The sequence below is a fragment of the Micropterus dolomieu genome, linkage group LG04 (genome assembly GCF_021292245.1).
Source record: "Micropterus dolomieu isolate WLL.071019.BEF.003 ecotype Adirondacks linkage group LG04, ASM2129224v1, whole genome shotgun sequence".
NCBI classification, from domain to species: Eukaryota; Metazoa; Chordata; class Actinopteri; order Centrarchiformes; family Centrarchidae; genus Micropterus; species Micropterus dolomieu.
Genome location: NC_060153.1, coordinates 23857534 through 23884105, shown reverse-complemented (window position 1 = coordinate 23884105; position 26572 = coordinate 23857534). Strand labels below are relative to the sequence as shown.

The window sequence follows — 26572 nt, the reverse complement described above, 5'->3', positions numbered from 1 at the left end:
AATGCAATGTATGATTTGACTATTGGTCCAATACTTGAGCATGATCCCCACAAAATGAAAGAATTTGTCAACATTTCTGGTCCACATACAGCTCAGTTTATTCAGAAGATTGTTTTGTTTTTACTGTTGGTGCAACTGTGTTTTCTCTACAACAAGTCTTGAATTACTGAAAACACACTGCTCTCTGAGGGACAGAACTAAGCAAAATTCTGCAGAAGTAGAGCTGCTGTATCAGGGTGATAGTTAATCATTATTGCAACACACTGGCGAGTTCTCATTGTTAACACTAATGACTGTTTGTGGTCCTCTCAAGTGCGGGGCCACCACAAATATTCCCCAAAAAGTGTTAACAGGGGTCATATGAGCAAAGAAAAAAGCTGCATGCACTTCAAGCCCCAGCTGTAACGTTTATAACACAGTCTTTCTGTTACAAATAAAAAAGGAATCATAAGGTTATGGTGGTTGATATCATAAATTGGCCATAAAAAAAATATTTCCATTAGAACATGTGTGTAATGTTAGTTTATTATGCTTTGCAAGAACGTTTCTGGCCTTAAATCTTGTCATGAGCAGATAGCCCCACAATCTACAGTGTTTGCCAAACAGGCATAACTATGATTTATGCAAAAACAAAAGGTTGTAACAGCCAAAACTATTTACATGTCACAAACAAAACATCAACATTTGCATCTTTCTCCCTTTCTCATTTTCCTACTCAGTGCCCAGTTTCATCAGTCATTCCCTGGTAAAACCCTTTTTACTAAAACACTGAGGATTTGTCTTCTATATTTGAAAAGGCCTTTTCAATTATTGTTTACAGCAATTTTGCAGTTACAGTTGAATATGAAAATGTCTCTGATATGAATAACCTGTGAACACTTTCATATCCTGTATATCTGCAGGAAGCTATTGCTACAATGGTGATTTCATCATAATTCACAAGAGGGCATGCTGTTACCAAAACCACCACCCTTCAGCATGCCAACAATGACAACACAACTCTGTGGCAACAACACACATTAATTCTAAAAACTGTAAACACCCAACAATGCATGCAGTGTATATTCAGGACTGTATGACTTTATGCTCATGCATCTGTGCAGTCAAACCAGCTGTTGCTCAGTATTCAGCAGTAAAGTCATTACTAGCAAGGGGGGGTGGAAGGGAGGGTGAATGAAAATGGCATTGATCCCATTGAAGCCTCCCTCCCTCCCCTGGGGATTGGCGAAGCAGCACTCCCCTTGACCATCTAACAGCTCGCCCGGTAGCCCAGCAGCTGTTCCCTCAGCGAATTGGCGGCCAGGGCCGCTGGTGTGGGGGTGGACGTGCAAGCAATGTCTTTGTCCAAGCTGTGATTTTTCTCTGTGTCTCTCCCTCTTTTTCCTCTTGACTTTATTTTCCTTCACATCTTGCTTCCTCCTCTGTTCCCTCTATCGACAGAGACACCTCCCCCCCTCTTTGCTGCTCTACCTGCCTTGTTCTTCCTCCTCAAGAGTGACATGATGTTTATATATAGATCACACAAAGCAAACATGAAAAATAATCTGCCGAGGGTCTTAAAATTCAATCTGTGCGCATGTGAAGGAAGGAAATGTTGACTGAGGTTGCATCATCTGTTCTTTTGCTGACCTCCACTTCACACAGATGGCTTTGTTGTGGTTGTCAGGACATCAGCCATGCGCATGTTACCGACCAAGGTCTCCCTTGACTTTGCTGCAAATGTCTCTCTTGTCTCCCTCTCACATATACATGCACAGGGGTGTGCGCATACAGACACAAACACATCAGCATGCTTGCAGGCGCCCCATTCGTCAGTGTCTGGCTCATTCTGCCTTCCTTCTGCCTACAGATTGGAGGATAGAGGAAGCGAGGGAGGGCTGAGGGAGAGGAGAGTTGCGAGGCAAAACGGCTGGTCACATGAGCAGAGATCTGTTTACAAACCCGAGAAAGAGCAAGAGCAAGGGGAGGAAGGGAAAGGCAAATTTCAGGCTCTCTGAGCACCATTAGGGATTGAAAGAGGACGGGGGGAAGCCTGCCACGACAAAGCCAGCTGGAGGTGGGAGAGAGAATACAACACAGGCAGACATACTTGCACAAACACACCACCTTTGTCTCTGATTTTTTTCTTTCTCAATTGAGGGAGCAGATGGTTAGAGGGAGAGTAGGATCCTCCCTTACGCACACACACACACACACCACACACACACACATACATAAATACGCATGCACACACACATGCACTGACTGACACACAAACACACAGTCACCAGCAAAATACCAAACCCAGCTAGAGGATTGTTGCTGACTGCATGGAGCTGTCCTCACTTTGTTTGGGCTTAGAGGGAAGCACATCTCTGGCTTCTATTCTGAGGAGGAATACCCTTTGCAAGATCAGAGGACTCGAGAAGGAGACAACAGAGGAGAGGAGAGGGGGATGAGACTTGTGAAAATCCTGTTAAAAAAGCAGCTTTGGGAGGAAGACAAAGCACAGATTAATGCCAGATAATTACCTTCCTTGGACGAGGACTGTCATTTTGAACGGTGGATGTCATTTAATTTGGGAAGGGGACGAGACTACTGACGCAAAGTGAAGGCAAAGAGGCCCTTTTCTGCTGTAAATGTAAGTATTTCCTGGTACCAAGCAGCCTGTGTTGTTTGTGACATTGTGACTGAGTGAGATCCAGCTTTTCACAATAACAACTCCTGAATACCACATGGTATGAGGCATCTGAAAAACAATCATTTCTTCTCAACAGCATTTCTTTGTCTCTTCATCCCTCTCCTGTGATGACATCATTTTCACTGGGATCCAGGAGCACATGAGGTCTTCGGTCCCAGTCCAAACCCCAGTCCCAAATCTCCCAATCTTTTCACGGAGTGGTTAATCCAGATTTGGGAATGCTGGGCAGCACAGAGTGCTGAGCCAACAAAACCGCGCCGCCCCAGGATTTGTGGAATCTAAAGCAAATCTGAAAATCTTGATGGTGGTTTTTGGAGGAGCTAACGCAACCCAGCAAGAAAGCAATCCAGCTCAGGTTGACTGAATCCAGGCTCCAAACAGATTCAGTGTCCGGAGCTCCAGCCCACGAGCTTGGCTCGACTCCAGCCTTCTCCTGACAGGGCCTGAATTTACTGCTGCTGCTCTGGGAGTCAAATTTCATGCAACCATTCCAATGGTGTAACGGTAAGTGAGTGCATTTCTCTGCAGTCTGACAAATACACAAGAGGTGGTAGCACGTGTACTTATTTGTACCTCATAAACTCATTTACTCAGTTGCTTGCTGTTACCTTATGGAATCCACATAATGGAGGTACTTGTGTGTAAATTACTGAGAGAGTGGAGGCCTAAGTTAAAAATAAGCCAGATTCAAGGTCATGTTTGTTTAACAGCTATGGCAACTGAAACTGAAGATATTTCATTCTTTAACCTTCTTCCACGTTCCTTGCTGTTTTGGTACTATTGACTGATTCTGCAGTGCATCCATGCCTGGTTCATGATAGCATCTCATTATGCTACCCTAGGTCTTCCCTACACTACCTCCCCTCCTTGTATATCCCCCAACCCCCAGCCATGTCAAATTATCCAACCCATACCCCCCACAGTGTGCAAGCTGTACCCATTCATTCACTCTAAAGAGACACACATGGACATTTAGAGGCTGGCAAGGAGCATCCTCGCTGCAAATTAATAGGAACACATGTGGCCTGTGGAAGTGGGGCTTCCTCTGCTATTGTTTTACCAAATGGTCCTTTAGTCCCCAGAGTTCATCCTATTTAATATACCCCACCCCCTGTCGCCTGCCACACACACACACACACACACTTCGGTCTTACAAATACATGCAGACAGACACCCTTCCACCCGTCCATCCCCCAGTGCTGCTGTCACACTCATACGCACACACTCTACCAGTCACCTCTATAGAGTTGAGGAACAGATGGTTGTGTGGTGGAAGTGGTGTCCGTCCTCCATGTTTGTCTTGTTCACAGCCAATTAACGCACAGTCCTTTGAGCACCTCAGTTGCCACCACAGTGCCGGTCACAGCTCCCAGGACACACCTGCATCCACACAAACACCAACTATTACGTCTAACTCCTCATCAAATATTTTACTGTCAGTACAACTCATTTTTTCTTTCTGTGGAGATGAGCCAAAGTGCCACATACTCATTTTCAAGCAAACATATGGCCGCGTTTTGTATCTGTTGGCAGCCAGAGATTCAAAGCCTTTAATGGTAATTTAGATTCATGTTGCAGTTAATGATCAACAATTTCCTGCTTCTCTGCCAATGACTCCTCTTCTTCTTCATAATACATTTTAAATACAGTGTTTACTGCTCGCAAATAATAATCATGGCTAATTTTTTCCTTGACAAAGGAAATTATTTTCACATATCTCGAGAGCTTAACTGCTCTTTGAACTCATAACAGTTCAATTGTCTGTACAAATTGCAGCATCTTAAGTCTATGCTACCAATTTAGACTTGCATAGTCAATCCTGTATGAACTGTATGCTGTAGACCTTGGTGGAGCTTTGTTGGCTATAATAGGAAAGTAACCAGTGAAGTTGCAAGACTGACACAGTTGAATGCAGTTTAAAAGACTGAGGCTGTAAACAAACATAAAACACAGAAACATATGCATAAACAGGTTTTGAGGTTAACTGCCCACAGAATGACAGTTACTGCTCCACATTTAACCGTATAAGAAATAATAGGGGAAGAAGTTTCTTTTAACTTGCTTAAGCTAACATGTTGGACAAGGTAACAACAAGTGTAAGGTTTGTAATCTGTATTTGCAAACTCTTGGCAGGATGCCTGTGTGGTTTGGGTACTCAGCGCTCTGAACACTACTGCAGCATGACTTCTGACATATATCACCTCCCACTCAATGTGTATGTCATTGTGCTGGGCATCGGCCTCTTCGTCTTCATGCTCAGCCTCATCTTCTGCTGCTACCTTTTCAGGTAGGTAGAGTGGGTTTGGGAGGAAGATGAACTGGGTCACAGAAAATCTGGGGGGAGAATGAGGAAGGTACATGAGCAATGTGAATAAAAACAGGAAATACAAAAAGAAACATTACATTACAGAAAGAGGGCAATCCAGTTAGATGTTTCTGAACATGTTTGAGCAAGCATTGCAACACAGTGGGTTAAAATTAATTCAAAAATACCTTGGTAATAAGATTGTAATATGTGATGATAGCAGCAATCATGATGCAAATTTAGGGAGTGTTGCCCCGCAGAGCTGCCAAAGTTGCTACATATAGTGTATAATTAGACATCAATCTATGCTAGTATTTATGTAAATATGCATGTTACAACATGCAGCATACATATACAGTAAGCTGCAGTAGCAAAAGCAAAGCAATCAATTCAACAGTTCATTGGGCTGCTATTTCAGTGGTATTAGCTTACTGCAGATATATGTCAGTATCTGTGTATGTCAACTGAAAACGACAAGAAAGAAAGATACTTTTGAAATTATTTTTAAAACAAAGATCACTTAAGTTTAGTTTCCAACAACAATGATCACGATGATTAACAATGGATCACGCGACTACGTGGAATGTGAAAAAAGGTTGCTAGTATTGATAGACCCAAATAATTCTCACAAACTCTGCAGTTGAGATCAGATCCACAGCGTTTTAGTGCCTTTTGGCTTATTGTTTTACCCATTTGTACCATTTTTGGTTCTTTCTCGCCGCTCTCATCAGTTTCGTTTTCAGGTACAGCAGGAAGCTCTGTTCAATGAAAGGTTCAAAAACCCTCAAGCGCTTCCTGCCCAGCACTAAACAGCAGACAGACAAAGTAAATAAATAACGATCTAATCTAATAGCGATTATTTTGACTGAATTGCTATATGATTTGCGATGTTGGAGGGAATGATCATATTTACATTATTGTTCCCATTTTTTATTGAAAAACATATTTTGATGATTATGGTTGAATTTTTACAAGGATCTGTACCAAAGATGTTTTCCTAAGTCTGTAGAATATGATATGTAGGCCAGGACATCTCTGCAGCACGACAATAATAAATTTAAGATGGTATTTTGCCTTTAACAAATATTGCACCTCCTGAGATGTGAAAATTGCAGTAGGCCATATTGCAGTTTTGAGAAGATTTCGACTAATTGTCTAGCCCTATGAACAGCTACAAGTTGAATATTGCTCTGTGTCTACTGGATGTGTAAATAAGCCAATGTTTGCTAATATGTTTGCCATGTTTGTTGTGCTGCCCCCATGTGACCAAAAACGAATAAAGTTGAAAAACCACATTTAAAGGACCCTTATAAAAATGTTTTTTTGTTTTAAAAATGAGACAGAGATACAACCAATATAAATGCAGAAATGCAGTATAAGATAAATAACTATGTTTTCAGTGGTGTATAAAGACCTTACATAATGAACAATTATGTTTTTAGAACCTTAGAATGAACCATTTCTATCTACGTACACTGCAGGTCCTCTTACATGGATGGCGCCATGTTGCGTGCAATGATTGTACAGTAGCACAAACGGACAAATTGCTCTACAGAGTGCACTTGGAAAGGGAGGGGTGGGGGGTGACTGATTCATGTGTTGTCGGAATAATTGGATTTTGTTTTTCTCCTTAAATCTTTATTGCAAAAGAGGAATAAAGTGTACAAGGGACATAAAGAAGTATATAGAACAGTATACAAATATATACTAAGACACAAATAATAAAAACTTTGCCAGGGGTAGTCTATATTATATAAAGATACTAAAAGATGACCATATCTTGTACATATACAGCTTTTTTGTTCTTAGATTTAGAAATTAAATTGCTCTGATAATGCTAATCCAACACATCTTTGTAGTAGTGTCTATGCTGATTCCACATTCCAACTTAAGAGCACATGAACACATCAACTCAGGAAATGGGACCATCTGAGGAGACTGTGAATGCACAGTGAGCCTTTGGTTGCATTTCGCAACCCTCACCACTAGATGCCACTAAAAGTTACACACTGAATCTTTAACTCAGTGGTTCCCAATAATTTTTCTTGCCTGTGACCCCTCAATATGAAGCAGTATCGCCTTGTTGCCAATCGTAACCGGTTGCATGTCTATAAGTTGTGAGCAGTTCAGTTAAAGAGTGATTTTCTCTTCCCAGATTACTTCATTTTAATAAACCTGGAAAAGTACAACTATACAATAATTCATAAGAAAGAAGTGAAGTTTGGGGAAAAGTCCCAAAAAACCTAAAAATAATTACATGTTGCAGATTTCTTTTTTTTTTTTCTACCTGGGTGATCACCACGCTATCCTTGAGGTGGGTTCTGACCCCCAGGTTTGAAACCACTGACTTAATTTACTTATGATAGTCACTTCTACTGTACAGATGGTATGTCTCTGTGTCGCTCAGGTTGAAACAACAAGGAACAAGGGAGCAGTTCAGCTACAATGAGGTATGTCACTGCTGTATCTGTCACTGTGGGTAAACATGTAACACCAGCTTCTGAGGCAGGTTATAAATACCACTTTCACACTGAGAAACCTAACACCACCCTTTACAGATGGCCTTGACACCATCCATGCGTCATTACCTACACTCTGATTCAAAACAGTTAACCCAGCAGGTAGCAGGGTGTGACAGTATGGTGACAATGTTTTTAGCTTTAGGGAAGTTTAAACTCCAGCTGCCTGTATTATGCATATTCATAATGTTTTTTTTCACGCCACTCGCCACACGCCAAATATTTTTAAGCCATTGAATCCAACTTAAGTGTTTGTTTTACACCATAGATTTTCTGCCAACATAATAGTGCTGACACATCTTCACCTGACCCAACTTCTCCCTTTTCCCAACTGTAGGTGGTGCTGAAGGGGGCAAGCAAGAAACTGAGCCTCCTAGGAGTAAGTCTTTCTGCAAATGCTTTAACGTGTGCTAAACATACATGTTAAAACCCAGCAGCTGTACACATTTCATGTTACCCCAACACTGCTTCCGTGCCAGCGCAGATTACCCATTATGAGCTGGGAGGGTTCGGTTGGTTAACTCAAATCAATTTCTCCTCTCAGATATGATTAACTTGCTGCACACTCTCAGAGGAGATGTCCCAAAATATCTTGTATCTCAAATGCAGCCATTGAAAAAAAAGTCAGAGTGCCTTCTTGGCTCTCTCTACTTGTAGCAGACTCCAAAAATAACTGTGCACTCATTCAAAATGCGTTTAAAAAAAGATCTCTTCTCTCTCTCTTGTGATTGCTAAAAAGACTGCTTTTCTAAGTGTTTCCTTTGCTTTTTCCCCCAGAGGCAGTGTTGTCCAATCTGTTTGCACAAGGGGAGGCTTAAACAGTTCTGTTAACAAAGTTCAGATAAAAACATGATTTCTAAACAGTGGCTTATATTTGTGTTATCTGTTCTGTGCTCCACATCTAGACCAAATTGAATTAATTAATGTACTACGAATTCAAATCTGACTCATTTACAAAATGGCATTGTTCTTGGGAGACAAACATTGGTGTTATTTTTGTTCTTGCAGCAAACCTGTGCGGTATGTCTGGAAGAATTCAGGACCAGGGATGAACTGGGAGTGTGCCCATGCTCACATGCATTTCACAAGAAGTGAGTGTTATTTAAGTGGAAATTATAAATAGATGAATATTTAAAAAATAGTTCAGCCGTTTGGGAAATATGGTGCCGAAAAATTATGGTCCGCCGAAAAGTGATTGCCGTCCGCGGGAGCGCGCTTAGCGTGTTAATGCTGTATCGTCCAGTCTCTTTACGTTTACAGCTGCTTTTATCTGGATCAAACAGACATGATGTGCAGATAAAGTGATTATAGTGATAGCAAAGGGATGTCTTTGATACTTTAACGTTTCTTTTAATCATAATCATCATCATCATAATCATAACTGTGGTCAAATAAGTGTAATTAAGCTCGACATTTACGTGATTATTGGCAATAATAGAAGCCTGTTGTTGCCGATGGAATACGTTTGGTAGACCTATATCTAATATCCTTGTTTATATTTGGAAAATGGAATGTAGCCTATAATTTACATGACTTACTACTGAGTTAGATATAAAATAAAAACACTTTACACACTGATCTCTTTTGCAATTATCTTTATCACTCTACATTATTTAATTTGCTGTGTACCAACCACTATTCATTACTATTCATTTATTGTGAAGGGGACAGCAGCGCTTTTACATCTTATTTCAAAGACAGACAATTTTACCAAGAAGTGTCATGTTGACAAAAAATAATTGCACTTACTGTTAGGTGCAAGTTATTTTAATAAGTGACTGCTAAATGTAGGCCTAATATATCTCATTAATAATTTACTTGAAGATCTTTATCAGCGAGGGAGGTTGTTTTGAACAGCTTTTTCTAGCTCTTTTATAAGGTTTATACAGTGTCTGGATTTCCTCCTCATGTCATGCTAATCCACCAGACTTCATTACATTTTGGAATGAATCGCCACTACATTAATGATAGCTTCCTTTTTGATTAGTGCTGCAAAAAAGCACTAAATCATGATTTCAGTGTCGGTGCTTCTGGTAAACTAGATTCATGTTGTATTATTTTAAAGCGAACACTTGTTTTGTCCCGTCAGGTGCCTGCTTAAGTGGCTGGAGATTCGCAGCGTGTGCCCCATGTGCAACAAACCCATCCTCCGGCTCCACACAGACGCTCCCCAGGGTGCTGAGGGCCCAATGGACCCAGAGGAGGTGTGAGGGAGTTGAGAAAGAGGAAACCGGACTCCCCTTACAGAAAACACACACATTAAACACACTAAGGATGATGGACAGCGCTCATCTTTAAGACATCTCACAGGAAATGTTGATAATGATCCCAAGTGGCCGCCCTGCTGCTGACATTTGAGCAGTATGCCTTGGTGGGAATTGGAAACTGACAGCACCAAAATGATTTGGTCAGATCAGTCAGGGAGTGGGTGGATGAATAGGATCTTTTCATAAAAATGCTCCTAGTTCTACTTCCATATTGCACTGTTCAACAAAAAACAAAAAAGACAGGAAAAGGAGCCACATTAGAGAGAAGGCTATCATTGCCACCGTCACTGGATGACTAGTGCAGCACTGCCAGAGACCAACAACCCTTCAGGCATTGAGTAGGACATCAGAGTACAGGATCAGAATGGATACCTCTAATATCTCAGGGGTGTTACCAATACAGCCAGCACAAACCATGTCAGCCACCCTATAACCCTGTGCCACACATGCATCTTCAATACTGCCAATGTAGGTGAAATGCTCCAGCAGTCAGAGGTAGCCACAACCTCCGGCTGAAACCAAGACCAGCGGGAATACAACCATGAAGATTTAAGTAGACAGCATTGTTACCGATTGTGTCCTCGGCCCTGTCCTTTTAAAAAGAGACTGATAGAAAAACTAGTCTTGCCTGTATGTATTGTATGTAAACATGTCCCCTATATATTGTTATTTTGTATTTGTTGCTTTTAAATAAAACGTCACGTAATGTATGGTAACAGTGTTTGATTTATTGACATTCTCTTCATTGCTCACACTTGGTCTCATACAAAATTGAATAAAATGAAGTTGATGTAATGTTAAATACCATTTTCTTTTAACATCTATAGATGATTACAACCCATTTTACAAAAGGTTTGTTGTGTTCTGCAACATTACAGCATCAAACCCAGACTTTCCGGTTCAACCCCTTAGTCCACATCAATAAAAAAAGCTAAATTACAAACTAAGATCATTTTCAGGAGGAGACTGCATGAGTGTCCAGAGTCACAAACTTTTTTCCTCACAGGTGTGAGGCTCAGACTGAGTTTACCACACTGCAGTCAACACACATACACAATGTGTGTATTTTTGTGTGTATTGGGTCATTTAGTTGGCAGCCTCTGTGCCTTTAGCTTCCACAAACTCAATGGCCTTCTCTTTGACTGCCTGGATGCTCTGCGGCGTGCCATGCTTCTTCTCATACTCTAAGTAGCGCTTGAAGAAGAACTTGATCTTTTTCACTGAAACACTCAGGTGGATCACACGATCAAAGAGCGCCCTGCAGGAGACAGGAAGTTAGAAAGCTCCATGAAGCATGCTTTATGTGTGATCATAAAACTGGTCTAATTACAGTTAACTAAAGCAAAGCAAGGGCTTTTGCTCACCTGACTTCCTTCTGTGATCCATATTTGACCATAAGGTCGATGAAGACGGACCAGAGGTCTGTACGTTTCGGGTAGCTCGTCAGGACTTTGTCAAACATAGTGCGACCTTTCTCAGCATCACCATAACGGAACTCCAGCTGCGCAAACTTAGCGATGACATCCACACCTAAGAGGAAGTATGACAATGCATAAAGGTTAAAACCTGTGGAGGTACACAGCTGGGACGGGAAAACAGAATCTGAATAGTTACATACACTGCACTCTTCACATAGACGGTACAGTCAGAGGGATGGGAACTCTACTTTCAGTCAGTGGTGGGTGTGTATAGTCCACAAAAATATATAAATATGCATGAAACTGTTTTGTGAAATTACGTGTTTGGAGAGGCCATCTTACTTTCTTTGGAGGGCAGACTCTTCAGCGCCCTCTGCAGGAGAGCACTGGCAGCATCACTGTGACCCTGCTGGAGCAGGAAGGTCCCGTAGCTCAGCCACACTGCTTTATTCTGACGGAAACGCTTCACCATCGTCTTATACAGGCCCTCCGCCTCCTGGATACAAACATGAAACAGAGCAGACAGCACACAGGGACACAGAGACATCCAAACATTAGTGGCTACAGAACATAGTCTTTCAGGATCAGTCTCGACAAATGGGCATGATGTGTATTAAACTAAGGGAAGCTCAGGTGAGTCTGGTATTTAAACAGAGCGTACCTTGGTCTTGTCAGACTTTGCGTAGATGTCAGCCAGCTGCTGGTACACAGGCATGGGCTCACAGAACTGTAGCGCCCGCTCAAACACTTTCTTCAGGCTCTCCTCTGTGCCGTACATGTTCTCCAGGTTCAGCAGGGCCACCCACACATTCAGCTTCTCCTGCTCTTCCCTGGACCCACACAGGACAAGTTTTACAAAAAATAAATACAACCCTCTGTTTGTTAGATTTCTCTTCACCCATCAACACAACCATGTATGTAAACACAGTAAGCCTATTTCAACAGATATGGAAACCCTACTTCACCTCAACACCCAGACAGATATTATTATTATTCATTAAGGATGGATCCGTAGGTTTAGGCCCTAAAAATACACAATAAATTTAAACAAAATCAATCAATCAATCACCTGAAGGAAATGGTTTTGAGGGCCCTCTCTGCCACAGTGCGGGCCTGCTCGATCTGGGTGGCCTGCAGATGGTGAGCCATGTACTGGAGCCAAAGCAGGGAGCTGTTGGGTGTGGCAAGCAGCAGGCGCTCAAAGGCAGCTGCATCCTGGGGCTGTAGGGTCGGATCCATAAGCTCGGCCTCCCGCTGTACCAGGGCCTTCTCTGCTGCCTTCTTCTCTTGCTCAAGCTCATGACGAGACTTCTTCTGGGGCTGGTTGACGAGAGCAGTACATCCAAGACAAAAGTGAGTGGTGAGTTTGATGAATTACAATAAGACTCGCAGAGACCATCTGCATACAAAAAAAAAAACAAAACCCGACAGGGTTGTATTCCTTTTAATAATCCTAACTTTAGACATGCATCTTTGTGGTCAGCTCACCTTGCTGCTTCCATCTTGGTCCTCTCCGTCACTGAAGTCCCCCTCCGGCGCAGCAGAAGCAGGCTTCAGGGAGCTCAGTCCCACGTCCCAGGAGAAACCTGCTGCCACCTGCAGTCTGGAAGGACCCGCTGAGTTGCGAATCACCTGCTGAGGGGAAATGTATTTTTTAAACGTTCTTGATAAATGTATTACTGTACCAAATCTATGGAGATTTGTATGACTGTAAAATGTACTGAGCTGCAGTGTGTTTGCTTACTTTTACAGAATCGGATTTGGGTTCTTCTTCATCCTCCTCTTCTCTGAAGAACACCTCCACTCCACTGTCATTGCCATCAGTCTTTGCTTTCTTTGTTTTCTTCTTCTTCTTCTTTTTTGGTACCTGGGACTCTGCTTGTTTCTGGCAAAAAAAAACAGTAAAGAGCTTCAGTGACCATCTGGCTGCAATTGAAGCTGCAGTGTATGCAGTGAGTTTTAAAAGATCAATGAAGCATTTATTACTGCCAGACCAAAAGACTAATTAAGTGTCTGACAACATTGTGGAAAGGATCACTACAGAGATTAATTGTATATTTGTTTTGTTTTTTTAGTTTTTTTAAAGAGTAAGATGCTTTTTGGTTGAATCGCTCACTATATTATAATAATAATAATAATAATATAATCCTTATTTCTAGAGCACTTTTCAAAAACAAGTTACAAAGTGCTTTAACAAGTGTAAAGAACATTGCTCTCATATTGCTCTCATTGAAGACACCAGACACACTTGATAAAAATTGACAAACAAACTAATTAACCAAGGCAGCAGTGGACCAGCAACTCATGTGTTCTGCGAGGTAAAATTAATATTTTTATCAATGGAATCTAGTGGTTTTTATGAAAGGGTAGGTATTTTTGTTTCAACAATGTTTTCAGCCACTTAATAATAACAATCTGAGCCTGTCAGTGGAAAAACACATCCACTTTAGTGTACAATACTGGACCAATTTCAAAAAATGTCTGAATTTGTCACATAGACACAAAAACATGGATAAATAAGGGCCAGGTTGAAAAAAAATACCTAAGTTACCCTTTAAAAGGCTGAGTAGTGAGTCGTCTACAATGTTTTCACCATTTAATGTGAATCAGGACGTAATGAAAGAAAGAAAGTTTGATTCTCTTGTTACCTCTTCGCTCTCAGACAGCGTGCGCTTCTTCTTCTTAGTATCATGTTTCTTCTTGTCCTCTCCGATCAGACGCAGCGGCAGACCGAGAGATTCTGGAAGGACGTCTGGCTTCCCAGTGTCCACTGGGAGCAGAGAGAGGTTGACCAACACCTCCTTTTTGTCAATACTGAGGACAAGAATAGAAAGAGCTGCAGGCTAGAAATGACATGATGTCACTTTTGATTCTATAAAACGGTCTTATGTAAAAGACCTGGTGTCTGGTTTAACGACTTATTCCTTTAATTCTTTCTTTATTCAAACACTTAACTACCACAGAAGGGAAATCTGTGCGTTTTGTACCTGAGGATCTTGGTAGTGAGCAGGGTGTTGGGAGGCAGGTGCTCAGAGAGGACCTTGTGGTTGCTGACAAAGTACTTGGTAGACTGCTGAAGTTGGGCTCTTCCTGTGATACTCTTTGATAACCTGGAAGACAAACATGTGAAATAAGAATGTCTTTAGGAACAGGAGTGAAGACATAGACCATGAAACTTGCTGAAATAACTAATCTGAAACTACACTTTCCAGAAAACATTTTGGAGCATGTTGTTCCACTTAGACGTTAATATGTTTCTATAGAGTTTAAATATGAATGTACTGTCATTAGTCCAGTCTGATGTTTAAGAAACTTAGAGCTACATTTCCGTGCTGGACAAATTTCTCAGTTACCTGATGAAGACCCCTTGCTCTCCCACAGACTTGACGTAGCCTCTGATGACCTGGCCTGCCTTCAGTTTGTCTACAGACAAAACTTCCGGGTCCTTCGCTGGCTTGGCCTGCTGCGGATTCAGTCTGGAAGAGCAAAGTTACTGTGACCTGCATGTTATAACAAGATACCTGTACTATAAAGCAGTGAGCCTGTTACAGAAACTCACAAATTCAATAAAACTTGCTCATACCTTGTTGGACGTAGAGACAACGCCCACCTGCCGTTTTCACTCCCGAGAAGGAAACACCTGAGGCAAAAAATAAACTCTAAATCTACACTTCAAGAGAATCCAAATGGGGTTTAAAGTGTTGCCCATAAATGTATTCTGGGCAAAGTGGAAAATCAACGTTTACGACAATGACAATAAGATTGTGATGATTCCAACAGTTCATTTTGTTTAGCCTGGCCTGATATATGTGTCTAACTGTGCCTCAGACTGTGTGCAGTACATTTTAAAAAGACATCTACTGACCGGAGCAGCTGATCCTTGCTGTATCCGTCCAGAGGGTTTGGCCTGTAGGCGTCAGCCAGGTCAGTAACGCAAACAGTCCCCATGCCACCAAAGGGAAGTTTGACCAGAAGGCCAACTTGTGGCTGAATATTAGTCACCATCCCCAAAGTAACACTGCCTGTCTCCAGTTTATGGACACCTGGAAAACAAAAAGGAAACCAGAATTTTTTTCCATGTAACTGTTGTCTTGTTTTGCATTTGATAAACAATCTGAAGAGATACCAAGTAGAAGTGATGATAACAATGCTAAGAAACAGTGAGTACAATGTGATGGCGAGAAGCAGTAAACAATAAAAATGGTTTGAGCTTCTCCTACCTGTGAGGGACAGCACAAGGCGTTGAGGTTTGGAGTTCACTTCCACGACTTTGGCATGGACAGCTTGGCCCAGCTTGTACAGCTTCTCTGGGTGGCTGGCATCCTGAAAATAAGCAGAAATTAAACAATCGGCTCTGTGTGAAACTAAGCTTCATCTAACTTTTCTAATTTTTTCTTAAGCTACAATAACCTCTGATGATTTCCAGCAACTTGAATGTTAAAAATGATCAGCCTCATCCAATACATATAATTAATGCTCCTGACATTATGTGGACTCCGCTGTAAACTTACTTTTGGATCAGTGATCATGGCCAGCAGTTCAACTGTCCCAGTAACACAAGGATCAGTGCTGACCTCCAAAGACTTCCTCTCTGGATTAAACTGGGGGCAGAATCATTAACACACTGAAAACATGCAGTTTTGCGCCTTTAAAATTGTTTGATTTATTTCTGATTTGTGGACTTGTGATCTAAACTGTTCTGGGGAAACACACAGAAGGAAATAAAGGAAGCTACTGCAAGCCATTATGATTTTCTGAACTTACCTTTGATACAAAGCATGTAATTTCTTCCCCGACCTTGTAGCTGTTTAGTTTTTCTTTTGCTGTAACTGGTTTTAAATCTGCACTCACATCCAGTTTGCTGCAGAGAAAAAAAACAAAGAGCAACAACTAAAAAAACAGACAAAACCCCCAAATGTGTTGGATAAGAACAGATAAAAAGTACAAATCCTAACATAAAATATGAACAGCTGTAACACTACCACCGCCACAGGTTTATATAATCATTATTAGAATTTTTCAATTTCTGGACAATATTTTATTGTAATTTACTAACTTCCTTTGCTGGCCAAGACCGATACCGATTTTGATATTTGAGGACTTTAAAATCTGATATATCTGCCGATATTCTTTTTAAAAGACACATAACATAAATAAAGATTATCCCACACAAACACAACACATGTGTAGATAAATAACAAGACATAATGCAGTTTATTTAAACTTTTTTTATTGTTATAAAAGTACTTTGCTGATTGCTGTGTTTTGTGGCGTTCTAAACGTGTTCGACAGGGGGAGTTTCAGATTGCCCTCTGGTGGACAAACTATGCAACGACAGCATTCGATTGAAGGAGCCATGTTGCGTTTCTTTTTTAATTGTCATTTTTTCTGCAATTAGCTCGTTATCAGCTGATAATATTGGCATGCTGATTTATCAGTCAGGCTCTACTTCAATGTACAATGAACTGTAGTATACAATTACCTGGGTATCAGTGTGAGCTCAGGAATGGTGTATGTGAATTTGGGATGGGAGAAGGGCAGGAATCTGAAATAAGACAGCTGAGATTAATATTAGGTTCAATACAATTCTAAAAATAATAGAAAATCATCATTTTGATTTTTACACTTTAACAGTGGTTTTATGATTAAGAATGAAATAAAAACAACAGGACAGGAGTAGGAAGTTACTAAAGAAATTTCCAATCAAACATGCAAAATGAGACCCTCCAGCAGTACATACCTGTGACTAGAGGCTTCTCGTCCCCCGATGACCCTGGCGGTGACCACACTGCCCACTTTAACGGAGGATGTGGGGAAGGATCCCTGACATGCTTCTGAAACCTCCACCACCTCAGACACGTGCACGCTGCCTGTGCTTCCATCTTCTAGTGTGACCTGAATGGAGGTAGGCTTCACTGTCCGCACTTTACCCTGCACGATTTCACCAAAGCGGTGACCCTTAGAGGACGTCTGGTTTTCAGAGGTGGTGCGCTGTCGTTTTGGTCCACTGCGCGCCCACGACACCAGAGGCAGCCCCTGCACTTCCTGACAGCTGGGTTCTATGACCTCAACGGCCAAACTCATCCCCGCCTTCACCATCTCTGACTCGGACAGAAAAATCTCATTCAGGTGGCTGCTAGTTTGGATCACAGTCAGCTGTGCCGTATCAGCCAGTGAGATGACAGCAAAGTCTTTGTCGGTGTGCTGCACCGTCGCTGTGTACTTTGATCCTTCAGTTAACTGTGAATGTACAAATGAAAATATATGGGATATCAGGCTGCTCCAGAAAAAGCAGTGTTGAGAAATCCCACAGCACATGAAAAGTCATTGTTTTGAAACAACAAAATGCCGTTATGACAAGTAATACTCACAGATTTCTTTTTCCCCACCAGCTTGGAAAGGATGGATACGTGGACACGTGTTGAGAGGATGTCGACATGGAGGACGACCGCAGTAACTTTCTGTCCTGGGGTCAAGTTAACACCTGGAAACATTGCAGCCAATAGAAAATGCAATCACTTACATAAAGTTACTGGTATAAATAAGGTGAAAAGTAAAATGACTGTCGAATCAGAGATGAAAAAGCAACACATTACAGGGTAACATTTCTGTTCAATAATGCAGTGGCATCAATTACCACATTATCACACCATGAAAAACCTCACACCAGGCTGCTGATATTGTGCATGTCAAGACATTGCAAGAAATGTACTTGACAGCAAAATGTATTGTAATCGTCACGGAGGAGTGAAACATTTAAGAATTCCTGCAAAATGTGATATGTAAATGCATACCCATGATATGGTGCTTGGTGGCCAGTATGGTAGCACTGACCAAATCATCTGACTTAAAGGTGGCACTGCTGTCCTTCGCAGTATCTACAGTCAGCTTCAGCTTCTGACCAACAGACAGAGCAGCCAGCTGCTGCCGAAGATCACTGTTTTCTGAGAGTAAGGACAGAGATGGAGAGGTTACACAATGAGGGCAAACTTCAAATGAAGAATTAAAGAATCAAAATATCTATATTTTTATTGAAACTACTTCCATGCTGCAACTACTTATTTATGTGGGCATTCATCACAAACAATCTACGCAGACAGACCAACATAATCATACCTCTCATAGCTAACATTTCAGTCACAGCTCTTCTCTCCTGCAGACCATTAATGAGCCTCGTCTGGGCATCACCCTCTGGACATATGACCTCTGAAATCTTCAGCGTGACCAGGAAACGACGTTTTTCCTCATCCAAGTTGGTCACTTTAGCATACACCGTCTGGCCCAGCTGGAAGGCAGTCGTCGCATCACTGACGAACTTGTCGGTCATGGCCTTAAAAAAAATAAAAATAAAAATAAGCAGAGCAGAGGACGAATTTTAGTAGGGAAAATAGATAAATGACTTGGAGGAAGAGAATTTGAGGTTTGAAAATACAACACATAGCCCTTTACTCACCGACTTGGGTGCAAGACCAACAAGGCCGTATGGGAACTCTACAAAGACGCCATAGGACATGATGTTCTTGATCCAGCCAATCAGCTGCATTCCAACCGTGATTTCAGAGAAATCCTTGGCAACCACTCCTTCCTCCATTGACCATCTCACTGTTGGTTTCTTGGTGAGGATCTTTAACAGGCAAGCGGCTAAGGAAAAGAGACAACTTTCCTGCTTTTCATATTAGGAAATGTATAAATTTACTTCCCGATAAACATCAAAGACCAGAAAAAATGTTCATACAATACAGAATCAAGCAATCAAAGTAGGGTTTTCAGTTCATACAAAATCTACTGACTTTTTAAATACACAGGATACGATATTCTGTTTGTTCTTGCTGAAGCAGATGAGGTTCGAGATGTTGTCTCCCTCCTGCAGGCTCTCCCACAGCAGAGGGCAGTTGGACATGTGATCAGAAAGGTGCACTGTGGGTAGTACGGCACGGATCTCATCAGGGAGGATGGCCACCTCCAGACCGTTGACTGACTTTTTTAGCACCCTGGCCTGTAGCCTCTACATCACACAAACACACATGTTCAGGTCAAAAATACAAAATGAAATTAGAGATGAATCTATCTAGCTCTATATCTATATCTAATGCACTACATCTAAATACACTGCAGCATGTTCTGGGTGTATACATGTATGTTTTTATGTATATAAATAACTGTATGTATTGTTTTATTTATTGTATGTGTTACCATATTTTAATATCATTTTTTTTTTTGTGTGTGTGTAGCTTTAGGGACTACAAACTTTCTTTCTAAATAAATAAACTACCTTGATATCTCTTTATCGATATATAGATGAATAAAGATATAAAGATGTAAATATAAAAGAAAGAAAGGCCTGAGGTCTTACCTTCCCCACCTCACAGTCAAAGTGGGGCTTGGCAGCTTCCTCAGTGTCTCCCTCCACCGCCGCTTTAAATGAAAGCACCATCTTCGCCTTGTCGGGGTCACACTGAAGAACTTTGGTCTTTAACACCTGGACAATCAAGCCAAATAATTCACAGTCAAAGGATTGTTTATAATGGTTCCTAATCATCGTGAACAAAGACACCAAAAACCCTCAGACCATCATCAGTAACTTGATCCTCTGTGTCCATGATGTTTGATCTGCTCACCTGACCCACATAGAAGACGTCCTCAGGACTGATGATGGGCTCTGAGCTGAGCTCATTGACGGGCACAAGACCCTTGACGTTGTTGTAGAAACGGACGATGCAACCAAAGTCTTTGATGCAGACGATGTAACCATGGGACACGCGGCCAGGACGGGCATCAGAATAGCTGAGGAACAATGGCAGGGAGCTTTCAACCAGGGCCTTCTTTCTGGTCAGGTACAGCTTCTTATTCTCTGCATCTACTGACAGCACCTGGAGGAACATATTAACACACAAACACAGAGGAAAGGAATATGAAAGATGATTCGCTAATCTGCCAGACAGTTGAAACTTCAGGTTACAGATCTTATTCTTGCGGTCTTCTCAGTGGCTTTAAAACAAAGTAGAGAACTGGACTGACCCGACATTTGATCTTCATGCCCTCCATGTACTTCTTCTCTGGGTTCTTGAGGAGGATGTCAGACAGGTGTGTCCGGGGCACCAGGCCTTTAATGTGGTCAGACAAATGCACCACCATGCCATGATTCAGCAGGACCGACACTGTCCCCTTGGAAGGAGAGACATGAGACAGACAATAAAAACATAGAGCAGGATGAGACAAAAACACTAAATAAAGAGGAAAATAAAATAATCAGACAAGGTGGTTAAACTGAAATGTACAGTTAGCCAAACTGCCTCTAGGCAACATCTCTATTTTAAATTATTGCATTGGAGTTCTTCAGTAAAAGTATCTCTCTCTCTTGAGATTTTATATATATATATATATATATATATATATATATATATATATATATACCTCCCTGCCACATAGATTTTAAATTTGGCAGATAACAACCCAAAGCCTTAACATCTGCCAGGAAGTGTCTCCATTAATAGTTTAATGGGGAAAATGTACTTAAGAAATGTAACTATTTAAAAGAAAATCTAATCCAACTGACAAGATGAGGTCTTTGAAGAAATATTTTGTGAAAAAAATAGAGAATAGAGAATGTGCCCTCTTAACCAGAGACTTTAAAAGAAAATATTTGCCTAGATACATTTGTGGTGTTGGTATACTCTCAGTCTAAAGAAAGAAGTGAAAATCAAGACCCAAAATGATAAAGGAGGGCTTAGCTTTCTGATGTCATATTGTATGATTTGACAAGTTTATTCTTTCAAAGTGGAAAAATGCCGTGTGTTAGTTGTGTGTCGGTCTCAAACAAGTCAGTTCTATGGCACTCTATGCTATAATTCCCATCACTACCGTGTATTGCTTTGACAGATTTGTTAAAAAGCTAAATCCAAGTCACGTGTGTGACACGGTACTTGGATAGGTGGTGAGGCTTTATTCTTACCTCAACATACTGACCAGCCTGAAGATCCTGATATCTAAAAAAAGGCCTCTCAATCACACTCCTGAAATCAAGGCAAAAGAAGATTATTAGTACATGAAATTACAACAGTGAGGCCCGTGTTTATGGAATAAGACACATAAATGAGGTCTCACATACTTGCGCAGACTAACAAAATGAATCTGGTCCATGGGGCTGAAGTCCAGGATCCTGCAGGTGTGTTCAGACATGGCCAGCACTCTGTTTTCATTAGCTGGCTCATTAGACTCCTTCAGGTGGTTCCTCTGTTGAGAAGTACAGATAAACCCCAATGCTGAGTCAGCAGGATATTTACATTTTTATAGCATTTATTCTTCTTAAGTCAAAGTAGGTTGAAATATTTTAAAACATCGCCCCGACTCACATGTACAAAGGCCAACGTTTTGTCTGGCAGTTCCAACAATGGCTCCTGACATGTGGTGCATAGTGGTCATCTTGCAGTCCGTCACCACTTCACCAATGCGGTCACCACCAGCAGGAGAGGGGTCAACTCTGGTCCCGGGCTGGACGAGGTAGCTGCGCAGGCTCAGGGCCACCAGACGGGTGGACGGCTCCACATACAGCACACAGGCTCGCACCTGAGTGGATAGATGCAGAAGAGCGTTAGGCTGCTAAGTTTATACTCCAACATAAACACACTGAAAACCATTAACATTACCTCAGCTCCCTCGATGTAGCTGGATGCCTCTTCTGGCTCCATGTGGAGAAAGTCCACCTGGCCGCTAAAGGAGGACAGGAAGTCCAGGATCAGACCATGTTTGGTCACCTGAAAAACAAACATGTAGGCTTTATTATAATGAAACACAGCTACTATTGAAGTTGTGATAGCAACTGTAATGACGGCAATAGTGTATGAACAGAAGATGTTTTAAAATTATCAGATATAAAAAAAGGCTCAACAGCATTACCAAAATAAAAGTTGTCTGTACCTTTTTGATCGTGGCTTTGACCAGAAGACCAGGCAGAAGGTTAGTGAGGTTCCAGCCCTGCTTGGATTCAGCACAGGCCTGGGCAACAGTCGAGGGGCTGACAGAAAGGCGGACTACACGGCCATCATTCTTTACTTCTTCCATTTGAGAACTCACATACTGACCCACTTTCAGCTCTGGACAAAGGACAGCATACACACACATGCTTGAGAAATGTATTGAATGTATGATGAATGATGGACTGAAAACAACTGCACGGCCCAGGTGGAGCAAATCCCTACTCTGTATCAGAAAGAGGCAGTTGACTGAGATTATTTCCTTAGCAAATGATAGGCAATCTAAAATACTGTGTCATACCTTCCGCGTCTTTTGCTGCTTTCTTAGGCAGGAAAGCTTTGGTTCCATTGATGCCAATGTCAACTATGTAGCCATGATCCTCCACACTCTCCACACATCCACTCAAGACCTGAAAACAACGTTACAATAAATTTCTGGATTAAAAAAAAAGAAAAAAAAGAAAGCTGGCCGTATAAAAACTTTTCAACCAAACTTCAAATCCATCCTATTTAACTGAAGATGCTCATTAATGACTCACCATGCCAGCTTTCAGAGAACTTGAGGTGAGTCCCTTGTTGACCAGCTTTGGATTGATTGACAGCTGGATGCTAAGAGAGCCTCCTTTGGCTACATCCAACTTGGCAACCACACACCTGAACACCATGCCAGTGTAGAAGAGGTGTGGCAGAGAGCAGATCTCCTGGGAAGTAAAAAGGCTAATGAAAAACCACAGATCCAAGAAAACCAAAAAGGAAAGAGCACACAAAAATACTCCTATACAAAGATATTGATGTAAAATGGAACTCAGATTTTCAGAAAACTGTCGAGTGTGGACTCGTGCATTCTACATCATCAATGATACGGCCCGCTACAACAAGCCTTTGGCACCTTCTGCAGTACATTTAAATCATCACTCTGCAGGCTTACCTCAGTATCAGCTGAATCCAGCAACTCGGTGAGCAGCTTGGTGTACGAGTCACAGATGTTTTTGATGCTGAGGAAGCCTTGCAGGCCACAAGGCAGGCCGACTGTCACCTCAAAGTCTGTTACCTCCTTCACACAGCCCAGCATCAGCATACCCTCCTTAATATTCTGGGAAATGCACAAAACAATATCATGTCGGATACTGCATAGTGTTCATAGGTTCATAGGTAGCTTTATTGTCACACATGCACAAGTACACAGTGAAATTTGTATCTGTGGGAGCAAGCCTCCGGGCCGCAGCTATATTCAGTGCCGCCACTCGCTTTCCAGAAAAGAATTAATGCAGACAGCAACATAGTATACATGACATAACAATACATAATAATACACAAGACAACACACATTACATGCTGTCACATGGTGGGATTTTTTGAGGTGACATGTGAGGAAGAGAAATAAAGAGGGCAGTTTTGAGGCAGTTTCCCACTGGGGTGGAGGAGGGGAATCATTTTTAATCCAATTTTGGTTGATTCGGTAACATTTATCCAGATCAGTGTCTTTCAATCGCTCTCATCCTCAGCGTCATACGTGCATCCAGTTCATGTAGTGATTTCGACATTTCTTCTAATTTCAATGTCAGACCAGTGGTTACTCTCAGCAGCTCACCAGACTGCGCCCCGAAGGTGTCAATCCTCCTCTGCGCTTCCACATACCGGTTTGAGATGTTACGAAACAGTTCACCATTCTGATCAGCCCTTTGATGTAAAACCTTCAGCTTTTCGTTCACCCCATTTAAGCACTCTTTAAGTTCCCCAGACAGCTTTTGGGTAAATTTACTGGCGGCTGTCTTACCAATTTTACGATATATTAGGGAGATTCCAAGCCCGATAATCAGGAAGCCCACTAACAAAATTCCAATTATCCATAAATCTTCAATGTCCTCCACAGATAAAACATCCAAGCAAACAGTTTGCCAGGTCTCCCACGAGTCGCAAGCGTAGCCTGCAGCGAATGTTCCACTGGGACAGTTCGGCTCACCCGGTGAAGCACGTTTCTGGGTGAAAATCTTGTCAATAGCGCTGAGTGACCAGTTGATTAATTCCATTTTGATGGTTTCAGGAGAACAGCAGGCAGGTGGTCGAAAGAGAAGTTTCCACACGACCAAAGTAGACAGAAAATAGGAGCAAGCCAAGATAAGAGGGGAGAGTAGGGAAAGCACGACTGCTCTCTAAAGTAGCAGGAAGAGGAATGTTGCGTCGTTCAAAGAATTTCTCGTTTATTTGACCTAATCTTGTATATGACTCAGGAGGAATGAATAGTCTGGGGAGTAATTTGTTCATTTTCACACATGCGTAAATAGTGTTGACTCTTACGTTCACTCGCTGCATGGGCTCCGTCAGCACAGGAAACAGAACTGATTAGTTCACAACTCTCAACTGTGGGTCTCTGGGTTTGAGTCGGCCATTTGTCACGTGACATCTCGGCTACCGTGGAGCAGGAATGAACTACTCGTTCACCACTCACATGGGTCCTCAGAGTCTATCGTTCACTCGGCAGGCTGAGTTACTGCCAGTGCCGGCGAATGAAAGGCAAGTCGGTTGTCAGGTCAACAGTCACTGGACTGACGTACCGTAACTTTAGTCCTGCTAGTGTTTACAGCTAACAGTTGATTGTTCTGGGTCCACTCCACTTCAGAGCCCTGACAAGGTTCTACCGGGAGCGAATTATCTCCGAGGTCGCCTCCTCTCCAAAACAAACAGACCCGGCCATTAAAACATTAAAACACAGCCACATAGCAACTTTAACGATAGCCCTGTGGTGTGTTTACAGCTAACAGCTGATCCAGGTCCACCAGGGAACGCACCGTAACTTGTCCTTTTTATTTATCAACAGAGGCGTGCTGTTGTTCCGCAGCTCTTGACTTGTGAACAACCTGGCAGTGTTTGAGAGCGATGTGCTCATGTTTGTTTCTCTCCGTCAGCAGAATCCAGACCTGATGTGGCCCATTCTGCATCCAGACCTGCCAAACTGCTGTGTTTATATAATGTGTTTATTTCTTTGTTCCTCTCTCTGTGCTGGAGTTCTTTTAAGAACTTGGTGGCTTTATCCAGATTATTATTAAATTGGTTGAATTTTAATAAGAGTGTGTTTTATTCATTTAATCTGTTAAGCTTATTACTTCAATATATACCCTGCAAATCTGATGTTAATATATAGATTTTACTCATGGATAGGGACGTTAGGCTACTGTATGAATGAGCACTTTAGAGATATAATGATAGTAATTATAATTCTGCGCTAAATACCCCTTTGACTCACAGTAGTGTTACACTGAAAATAACTCTACTGAGAAAGTGAATCTACTTAAAACATGTAACACAATTTATAAACAGTGTATTACCTTGATGTGTAGAATTTCCACACACTTGGCTGCTGCATTCAACGTCAGACTTTCTTTTTTTTCTTTGACCGTCTTTGGCTTCTTGAGCTTCTTGCCGTCATCTCTGACTGCCCCCTTTCTTTTCTTAGTTTCTGCTTGCTCGTTTGACTGCAAGAGAAAAGCAAAATACTGTTAACTAAAGAGGGCATTTTACACATACCCTCTAAAGTGAGTGTACAAAACACAAGTTAACTAAAGGGTAGATTTAGAACAGCTGATGCCCACTTAAGTAGTGCACTAATGTGAATTAGAAGAATACTAGATGATAATCTTTTTGAGGCTAGTCATATTACATGTTCTATGAAGTCTTTTCCCAATGCTCAGTGAGGTGTACAGAAAAAGTAAAGTCTTTTCACATTAGTATGGATGCAGAAAGATATAGAAAAGAGTGAAGCTCTACCTGGAACAAGTTGTCCACTTCTGTCCTCTGCACCATTATTTTACTCTCAGTGGCCTTCTTTGATGTCCCTCCTCGAGGGAAGTCCTCCTCCACAGATGCCATGTTTTTATGTTGTTTCAGATGTCTAAGAAAACCAAGCGTTCAAAAAAAACTCGTAACATGCTGCTGATAAAACATTTAAATTATGCTTTGTGACGAATGGAGGTAGCCAGACTGGCTCTCTAATGAGACATTGGCTGATTAATCACATGCACATATAACGATTTTAGCTGGAAAATATATAACCAGGTCCATTTGGATCAGTTGTAATACTGCAGTACATAAAGTTACCCCTCAAAATGGACAAGACAACATTAGCTACCTGTAACCTATTTTAGCACTCGGCTACTCACAAAAGACGATTTCCAACAGACAAAATGCCTATTCTGATAGGGACAAACTCGGTTTTGATTTAAACATATACTAAATTGTCCTTCAGTATTTATCATGAAATGTTTCCTTACATTAAATCTCCGGCTTGTGAATCCCAAAACTCACATGTTGTTCAGCAACACGCCATTATCTCAACCCGGAAGAAAAACCCACATGGGCGTTTTAGTTGTTGTCCAATCACAGACAAGAAAGAATGATTGACACCCTCGTTAG

General features: G+C 41.6%; 2 protein-coding genes and 1 long non-coding RNA gene across 4 annotated transcripts; 1 reads left to right on the top strand and 2 right to left on the bottom strand.

Moving 5' to 3' along the window:
- Nucleotides 1-73: 73 nt before the first annotated feature.
- Nucleotides 74-3408, bottom strand: LOC123969310. Its single transcript, XR_006824713.1, has 2 exons — nt 2511-3408; nt 74-2399 (listed from the first exon to the last, which is right to left on the bottom strand). It is a non-coding gene; the product is annotated as an uncharacterized LOC123969310 (long non-coding RNA).
- On the top strand, nt 1943-10487 carry zgc:175214 (uncharacterized protein LOC557610 homolog). 2 transcript variants are annotated; one of them, XM_046046582.1, is made up of 7 exons: nt 1943-2620; nt 2814-3184; nt 4814-4967; nt 7393-7435; nt 7842-7883; nt 8513-8595; nt 9594-10487. In XM_046046582.1, exons 2-7 carry the CDS (start codon nt 3160-3162, stop codon nt 9712-9714), a joined length of 468 nt encoding a protein of 155 aa, XP_045902538.1. In that variant the 5' UTR covers nt 1943-2620; nt 2814-3159; the 3' UTR covers nt 9715-10487. The 2 variants fall into 2 exon arrangements, with proteins under 2 accessions (XP_045902538.1, XP_045902536.1); XM_046046580.1 differs by having other exon boundaries at nt 2757-3184.
- pdcd11 (programmed cell death 11) lies at nt 10480-26525 on the bottom strand. Its single transcript, XM_046046578.1, is given in 37 exon segments — nt 10480-11029; nt 11136-11301; nt 11532-11685; nt 11851-12019; nt 12259-12509; nt 12678-12821; nt 12934-13074; nt 13838-14003; nt 14177-14299; nt 14543-14665; nt 14773-14829; nt 15055-15232; nt 15410-15512; nt 15701-15790; nt 15954-16050; nt 16672-16734; nt 16930-17429; nt 17561-17673; nt 17984-18133; nt 18306-18519; nt 18643-18813; nt 19000-19194; nt 19543-19668; nt 19808-20059; nt 20208-20354; nt 21142-21202; nt 21298-21422; nt 21542-21580; nt 21582-21755; nt 21836-21943; nt 22107-22282; nt 22464-22572; nt 22702-22863; nt 23091-23255; nt 25489-25635; nt 25928-26051; nt 26431-26525. Coding segments are annotated over 36 exon segments (5433 nt in total). The 5' UTR covers nt 26030-26051; nt 26431-26525; the 3' UTR covers nt 10480-10857.
- Nucleotides 26526-26572: the final 47 nt, after the last annotated feature.